The sequence below is a fragment of the Budorcas taxicolor genome, chromosome 2, assembly GCF_023091745.1.
Source record: "Budorcas taxicolor isolate Tak-1 chromosome 2, Takin1.1, whole genome shotgun sequence".
NCBI classification, from domain to species: Eukaryota; Metazoa; Chordata; class Mammalia; order Artiodactyla; family Bovidae; genus Budorcas; species Budorcas taxicolor.
Window position 1 is genome coordinate 156,691,206 of NC_068911.1, and position 9,082 is coordinate 156,700,287.

General features: G+C 41.6%; 1 protein-coding gene across 1 annotated transcript; it reads left to right on the forward strand.

The window, feature by feature from the left end:
• The first annotated feature begins 775 nt into the window (after positions 1-775).
• MRPL44 (mitochondrial ribosomal protein L44) lies at positions 776-8,747 on the forward strand. The gene is made up of 4 exons (XM_052635532.1): positions 776-963; positions 2,844-3,312; positions 7,188-7,366; positions 8,199-8,747. The coding sequence occupies exons 1-4, from the start codon at positions 785-787 to the stop codon at positions 8,368-8,370; spliced, it is 999 nt and encodes a 332-aa protein (XP_052491492.1). The 5' UTR covers positions 776-784; the 3' UTR covers positions 8,371-8,747.
• The last annotated feature ends 335 nt before the right edge of the window (positions 8,748-9,082 follow it).

The following is a 9,082-nucleotide window of genomic DNA, read 5'->3' on the forward strand; positions in this document are numbered from 1 at the left end:
ACCTCAACATTAAAATAACAGATCATGGCATCCTGTCCCATCACTTCATGGCAAACAGATGGGGAAAAAATGAAAACAGGGGCAGATTTTCTTTTTCTTGGGCTCCAAAATCACCGTGGATAGTGACTACACCCATTAAGTGAAAAGACGCTTGCTCCTTGGAAGAAAAGCTATGACCAACTAGACAACATATTAAAAAGCAGAGACGTTAATTTGCCGACAAAGGTCCGTCTAGTCAAAGCTATAGTTTTTTCAGTAGTCATGTATGGATGTGAGAGTTGGACCAGAAAGAAGACTGAACGTTGAAGAACTGATGCTTTTGAACTGTGGTGTTGGAAGAGTCTTGAGAGTCCCTTGGACAGCAAGGAGATTCAACTAGTCAATCCTGCAAAAAAAATCAACCCTGAATATTCACTGGAACTACTGATGCTGAAACTGAAGCTCCAATACTTTGGCCACCTGATGCAAAGAACTGACTCATTGGAAAAGACCCTGATGCTGGGAAAGACTGAAGGCAGGAGAAGAGGACGACAGAGGATGAGATGGTTGGATGGCAAAGAGCCAGACACCACTGAGCCACTGGACTTAACTGAAGGAAATAAACAAAACAAAACGAAACAAAACAAAAACCAACTTTTGCGCATGCCCCCTGAAACACCCCTACTGGCCCCCACCCACCGGGCGCTGGCTCAGCCGCCGCCTCTCCTGGTTTCCGGGGGAACTGTGTTACTGCGACACTGCTCCGGCTCTCCTTTTTCCGCCCTCCATTGCTTTCTCCGGTGCAATGGCATCCGGCCTGACGAAGCTGCTGCTGCGAGGTCCCCATTGCCTCCTGGCCACGGCCGGCCCCACTCTCGCTCCGCCGGTTCGGGGAGTGAAGAAGGGATTCCGCGCCGCTTTCCGGTTCCAGAAGGAGTTAGAGCGGTGGCGCCTGCTCCGGTGCCCGCCGCCGCCGGTGCGCCGGTAGGAGCCACCGGGGGAAGAGGATAGGGGTGGCGGTCCTGGAGCCGGGGAGCGCTCCCCCGCGGCTTCGGCCGGGTGGCGGGTAGGGATGCTCATCGCTCGTTTACTCCTGGCTTGACCCTAGTTGTGCGATAGAGACTCCCACGGGTCGTGGACGCGTGGCGGAGGCAAAGGGCATGCATTACTGCTGAGGAGCTGGGCGCATGGCTGCCCCCGACGCTCTTGGAACTCCCATTTGGAATCCTGTAGGAGAAGGCAGTGGCACCCCACTCCAGTACTCTTGCTTGGAAAATCTCATGGACGGAGGAGCCTGGTAGGCTGCAGTCCACGGGGTCGCTAACAGTCGGACACGACTGAGCGACTTCACTTTGACTTTTCACTTTCATGCATTGGAGAAGGAAATGGCAACCCACTCCAGTATTTTTGCCTAGAGAATCCCAGGGATGGGGGAGCCCGGTGGGCTGCCGTCAGTGGGGTTGCACAGAGTCGGACACGACTGAAGCGACTTAGCAGCAGCAGCAGCAGACTGAGACTTGTGAGAAATAAGGCCAGCTGGAGGGTAACCTATACCGGGCTTGCGTGTTTTAGCCCCTGCTTTGTATTGCTGCCTCAGAATTCCTTGGGTACGGACAAGAGGGAGGAAAGCACAAAACAGTATTGCAATATAGGGCAAGGAAAAAAGTACACAATGACAAGTCCACTGTCCAGAGGAAAAGGAAAACAGCTTGGCTTTAGGTTTTTGCCATAATTAATCTTGTTCTGCTAGAGGAAAGTCTGGCAGGAAGACCCTCAGATCTTCATATAACTCCAGAAAAGATCCCCTTATACGTGAGGTTTTGCATTTTTTTTTTTTTAATAATGTTTCTTTGACCTGTGTCGTGGTGGTGCGAATAGATGCACCTCGCTCTTTGATGGCTCCGTTTGACGGGTGTTTGAGTTACTGTTGCTGTTACAACCGATGTAACACCGAATAGCTTTGAAGTTATTGCTCCTTTGGAAATTTAGTATGAAAATCGATAGCTATTTTAATATTGCCCTTCCCCCCAAAAAGCCGATGTAGTTTATACACTTGGTAGGAACATATATGTTCATAGTTCTATATTTTTTCAACACAGAATATTAAGTTTTTTCCTAAAAACAATAGTAAAATAGTGTTCCTTCTTAATCTACATTTGGTTATAGTGAGGTTAGTCATTTTAGGCTTTTATAGTTGTTAGAAACTTTATATATTATATAGATTATATATATCTTAATGACTTACAACCCAGATCTTTATGCTTTGCAGCCCTTTTTTACTTGAGGGTTTTACTTTTGGTTTATTGTCTTTAGTTTTTAAAAGACCTTTTAGTCGATATAGAGAATGATTGTGAAGTTTTAACCTACTTACAATATTGTATTTTATTGTTTTAAGATTTGGAAGCATTCATTGAAAATTAGCAATTGATACTAGATTTTATTGCTAATTTTCAATGAATGCTTCCAAATCTTAAAACAATAAAATACAAGATAAATATAACATACTTAGTGTTTATGACTAGAACATATGAAATTATAATTTCTGTTTCATGTGTGAGTATAAAGCATAGTTCCATGGTTATAACAGTAGAACCTAAAAGTGAGGATAAGGTCTTAGTCTCTGTTGATGAACTGCTTTGATGTGGCAGTTGACTCAGAGGGACAGTTAATCCAGCAAAGGACCACAAGTAATCATCTGACTTAAGTTTTAATTTTTAGAAAATCAGATTCTGGAATTAAGCTCAGTCTTTTAAAATTTTCTTTATATAATTAACTAAAATTGTATCACAATGAGAAATGTTTGCATCACAGCAACATCTTGTTCTCTTTATTATCTCTTACTGTCTTGTGTTTTACATTTTCAGTTCGGAGAAGCCCAATTGGGATTACCATGCTGAAATACAAGCATTTGGCCCTCGGTTACAGGAAACTTTTTCATTAGATCTTCTCAAAACTGCATTTGTTAATAGCTGCTATATTAAAAGCGAGGAGGCCAAACGCCAAAAACTTGGAATAGAGAAGGAAGCTGTTCTTCTGAACCTCAAAGATAATCAAGAACTATCTGAACAAGGGACATCTTTTTCACAGACATGCCTCACGCAATTTTTTGCGGCCGCTTTCCCAGACTTGCCCACTGAAGGCGTTAAAAGTCTGGTTGACTATCTCACTGGTGAGGAAGTTGTGTGTCACGTGGCTAGAAACTTGGCAGTGGAGCAGTTGACATTGAGTGCGGACTTCCCTGTCCCCCCAGCTGTGTTACGGCAGACCTTCTTTGCAGTGATCGGAGCCCTGCTACGGAGCAGTGGACCCGAGAGGACTGCACTCTTCATCAGGGTAGGTGATTGTTAGCTGCACGTGCTGGAACATGCTTGAGGTAGAAAGAAAAATTTCTTTTTGTACTTTACTTCTTTGCACTATGACCTTGGCAGGTTACATGTGAATTTTTCTCCTGATCCAAACTGAGAAAGACCTAAAGCTTTTTATCAGTTCAGTTCAGTCACTCAGTTGTGTCCGACTCTTTGCGACTCCATGGACTGCAGCATGCCAGGCCTCCCTATCCATCACCAACTCCTGGAGTTTACTCAAACTCATGTCCATTGAGATGGTGATGCCATCCAGCCATCTCATCCTCTGTCATCCCGTTCTCCTCCTGCCTTCAGTTTTTCCCAGCATCAGGTCTTTTCCAAGGAGTCAGTTCTTGGCATCAGGTGGCCAAAGTATTGGAGTTTCAGCTTCAGCATTCAGTCCTTCCAATGAATATTCAGGATTGATTTCCTAGGATGGACTGGTTGGATCTCCTTGCAGTCCAAGGGACCTTCAAGAGTCTTCTCCAACACGACAGTTCAAAAGCATCCTTCTTCAGTCCTCAGCTTTCTTTATAGTCCACCTCTCATATCCATACATGACTACTAGAAAAACCATAGCCTTAACTAGATGGACCTTTGTTGGCAAATTACTGTTTTTTAATATGCTGTCTAGGTTGGTCATATCTTTTCTTCCAAGGAGCAAGCATCTTTTAATTTCATGGCAGCAGTCACCATCTGCAGTGATTTTGGAGTCCAAAAAAATAGTCTGTCACTGTTTGCACTGTCTCCCCATCTTCGCCATGAAGTGATGGAACCAGATGCCATGATCCTAGTTTTCTGTATGTTGAGCCTCAGGCCAACTTTTTCACTCTGCTCTTTCACTTTCATCAAGAGGCTCTTTAGTTCGTCTTCGCTTTCTGGCATTAGGGTGGTGTCATCTGCATATCTGAGGTTATTGATATTTCTCCCTGCAATCTTGATTCTGGCTTGTACTTCATCCAGCCCAGCATTTCAAATGATGTACTCTGCATGTAAATTAAATAAGCAGGGTGACAATATACAGCCTTGACATACTCCTTTTCCTATTTGGAATCAGTCTGTTGTTCCATGTCCAGTTCTAATTGTTTCTTCCTTACCTGCATACAGATTTCTCAGGAGGCAGGTCAGGTGGTCTGATATTCCCATCTCCTTAAGGATTTTCCAGTTTCTTGTGATCCACACAATCAAAGGCTTTGGCATAGTCAATAAAGCAGAAGTAGATGTTTTTCTGGAACTCCCTTGCTTTTTCAATGATCCAACAGATGTTGGCAATTTGATCTCTGGTTCCTCTGCCTTTTCTAAAGAAAAGCTTTTTATGACAGTATCTTAATTATTTTTATGATAGTATCTTAAATATTCTTAAATAATTAGAGGTGAATTAAATATTAAATTTAGTGTTTACCTCATGGCAGGACTGCAAGCCATGTTTTTAGCTTTACATCCTAAGGGACAAGGGTAGTGCCTGCACAGTAGAGGCTCAGATGTTTAGTGAGTGAATGAGTCCAAAGGACACTGCTGGAGGGCCTAGTGTGGCTTGGCAGCTCCTTGCTTAAGTACCAGCTGCTGTTCTGCTCTTCCGGGTGATACAGTCTTCTATTCCTGAGTCCCTGTTATGGGCTTTTGCTGGTGGCTCAGACAGTAAAGAATCCCTCTGCAATGCAGGAGACCCAGGTTCAATCCCTGGATCAGCATGGCTACCCACTCCAGTATTCTTGGCTGAAAAATCTCATGGACAGAGGAACCTGGCAGGATACAGTGCATGGGGTTGCAAACAGTCAGACACAACTGAGCAACTTTCATTATGTGCACCAAATTCCTTGTTAGCCAGTAATTAAAATACTTAAGTATTTTAAAGTACTTAAGTACTTAAAGTACTGAATTACTTAAGTAATTAAAATACTTAAGTAATTGGTTTGATTTAACTCCACTGTCCTTTTAGAAGTTGTCAATTGGGAGAAGCTTTATTCTTTGCTTTTGGATGAGAACATGAGTTTTGGTCTTTCTTACATAATGGATAGTCCAGGCAATCACTGCAAGTCACAAAAAAAGAGTCTTGATTCAGACCTTTGAAATTAGATGTTTTAAACCAGTTTCCCTTATTGTTGGAATCTGTGTAATTTAGTATTGACACTAAGTTGATCTGATCATTTTGATCAAGAAGGATACTTACCTTAACCAGCAATCAGACTTCATTCAGAGTTAAGGTCTCCCTTCCAACTTCCCAGCCAGGACTTATGTCTGTCTGTCTTATGGAAGCAGGTTTTTAACTGACACCTCTGGAGATGGAGCTGAGGGAAATAGTAGGAAAGGAAAGCAGAAGGTGTTTACTTGACTTGATGGCCAAAAGCTGGTTTAGTGCTTTCTGAGTCTGCTCACTGTTTAAAATAGACACTAGTGAGCATTTTGTTCCCAGCTGGAGCCTTACAACCATGTATCTTCATGTGGCTGTTGGCTGTCAGCTTCTAGTTTTCTGGATAGGGTTCCTTTCAAAATGACATCCCTGCTGTGAATCTCACCTCAGGTCTTAAGGATTTTTATACCCCTGACATCAGGTGCGGACTTTGGCCCCATTACTGCAGGTAGCTTCTGCCACACTGTTGCCTTAAGCGGGAGTGTTTGTTGACTGCCAGTTGAGTGAACGTCCATTGCCTCATTCAGAGGCCAGGGGACCCTTTGAAGCCCTCTAGGAGAAGGCAGTGGCACCCCACTCCAGTACTCTTGCCTGGAAAATCCCATGGACGGAGGAGCCTGGTGGGCTGCAGTCCATGGGGTCGCGACTGAGTGATTTCATTCACTTTTCACTTTCATGCCTTGGAGAAGGAAATGGCAACCCACTCCAGTGTTCTTGTCTGGAGAATCCCAAGGACGGCAGAACCTGGTGGGCTGCCGTCTATGGGGTCGCACAGAGTCAGACACGACTAAAGTGACTTAGCAGCAGCAGCAGCAGCAGGCCTGAGGTGAAAAGGAAAGCGTCGCCTGCCCCCTCTTTCCCCTGCAATTAAATATTTTTTTATAAATAAATTCTAACAAAGTCCTCCCTTGATGTCCATTCTCTCCCAATCTCTATAGCTTATGTAGAGTCTTAGAACTATCTAAACAATTTTTGGTCACCATTTTGAAATTTTCACAGGGTAGTCGTGAGACTGTTTTGGAAATACTTGTTTACCATATTTTAGTGCTTCTGCTGACAATTCCAATTATAGATCCTCATAGAGATAGATAATTCAAATATCTTCCTTCTCAGTCGAGAACTGTGACATCTCCCATAGTAGAACTAACTGTGTTGGTGGTACAGTGTGAGCACAGCCACTCTCCATAGTGGAACTGACTGGTTTGAATGGTCTTTCTTCATTCATTTGCTCACCTAATATTTATTGTTTCCTGTGTGCCAGGCACTGTGCCAAACACTGGAACCAGAGTTTAATAGGATCCAGTCTTTGCTCACAGCTCCTAGGCAGAGAGAGTGGAATGTGGACAGTGCCCTCACGTATTGTAAGGTGTAGAGGGAGCTCAGGGGAGGCGACTACTAATTCCAGCAGGGTTAGGGAAGTTTTACAGAAGTGACATTTGCCTCAAGAAGGTCATTCCAGGAAGAAACCTTGAGGAGCATATTCCCTCTGCTGTACTACATACCCTTGTACTTTATTTTATATTGAGTTGCCCAAAAAGTTTCTTTAGGTTATTCTGTCACATCTTATGGAAAAGCCCAAATGAACTTTTTTGGTCAACCCAATACATACTAGCTCATATATCTCTTAATCGTGTTAAATTTTAAAATTTCTGTTAAAAGTGAACTTTGAATTATGGTTCTTATTTTCCTTATACTAATTTTTTTTAATGTATAAATTATGTTTTTATATGCAGGACTTCTTAATTACTCAAATGACGGGAAAAGAACTCTTTGAGATGTGGAAGATAATAAATCCCATGGGGCTACTGGTACAAGAACTGAAGAAAAGGAATATTTCAGTTCCTGAATCTAGACTCACTAGGCAGTCTGGAAGCACCACAGCTTTGCCTGTGTATTTTGTTGGCTTATACTGGTTAGTAAAATTTTAATCTTCATAATATTCATCAGAAGTCTTGAAAACTGATTTTTCACAATTCTTTAATAAACCTCTAATTGCATTAAAGGATTTTTTGAAAACCTCATTCCCTTGGTGATCTAGTCACTAACTACTTCCTTTCCTGCTGGTCATCCTTAGGGGAAGGTAGATAATCTGTGGTTTGCTAATAGTAGCTTTTGTTAACCAACCTTTTACTATAGAAATCTCATGGAGTATCCTGCTAATCTAAATATTTCCTAAAACAATTTGACTTATAATAGAGATTTAACCCCAGTCCACACTTGTAACAGTTTCAATTGAGCCTAGAACTGAAAAGAAACTGAATGTTGTCCATCAAAATAAGTCAGTCCATGCTGAGAACTTTTAGGTTTTTTCATAACAGTCGACCTGCCTCAGGTTGATTTCCGGTGGATAGAAGTGTTAAGTGTAAACTGTGAATATTTACACTTGACTTTTAAGGTTTAGGTAAATATTTTTCTAATTTTATATGATGTAGGACTTCGGAGGTATACAAGCAGTGGAAGACATTGCAAAGGAGAAAATTGATGGTGTTGTAAGATGTTTCATCGTTAGTTTTAATTGAAGTGCAAAGCAAAATGAGATGCTCTTGCTTGTCAGATTGGCAAGCCTTAAACGCATCCTTCATCAGCAGTTCATACACTGCTGGTAGAAAGAAAAGAAAAGGCACAGTATTTCTGATAGTTTTGGTGAATATTGCTGCCAAAATTAGACCAGGGAAACCTGATCTGTGTGCTTTGTTTTATGATGCACTATGTAATTTCAGGCTATTGTTGGGTTTTTTACCTAGTGATAAGAAGCTGATTGCAGAAGGCCCTGGGGAGACAGTACTGGTTGCAGAAGAAGAAGCTGCTCGAGTGGCACTTAGGAAACTCTACGGGTTCACTGAGAATCGCCAGCCCTGGGACTACTCTAGGCCCAAAGAGCCTGTGAGAGCAGAAAAGACCATCGCCGCCAGCTAGCCAGCCAGAGACGTGCAGCCTGAAACTTGTGAGCAAAACAGCAAGACGAACGAATGTCAAAAGATGATCTAAGCTGGACATTTTTTAAATTGTAAAGAAATATGTCTTGTTCCTCATACTGAGTTCCTTAAATTGAACAAGTGTTTATCAGGTCACTTCTTTTATTTTCTTTTTATTCATTTTTGTTCTGTCAAAAATCTTTTGATCTTTTGGTATTTTCCTGAGAAATTTTAACTCAAATTCTTGACCTTATTATTGTATTTAACTTGTACAGTTAAGTGTACTTTATTTCCTTCTGACTTTAAGGTATCATAATTTGAATGTATGTTTTACATGAAGTTGCTGTAATGCCAATTAAAAAAGTTATTCTTCATGTATTTCATTGTAGCTTAATTTGATATACCCAGATAGTGAACCCTGTCTCTCTAGTATAGTTTTAGCTAAAATAGTTATAAGAGTTATGTAAGAAATGTAAGGTGCTGATTATAACAGTCAGGCATTTACGATAACTTAGATGGCAACTACCGAGCCTGTGTTCTTAGAGCCTGTGGTCCATGGTGAGAGAAGCCTTGGTTTAAAATTCTGTATGCAAGTTAATTTCATAGCTATTTAATTTCTATAAAATGAGTGGCAGGGATATACATTTTATGCTTTTAAAATAAAAGATTAAAACAATGGAAAAATAAAGTATGTATTTATCAATTTAGTATTC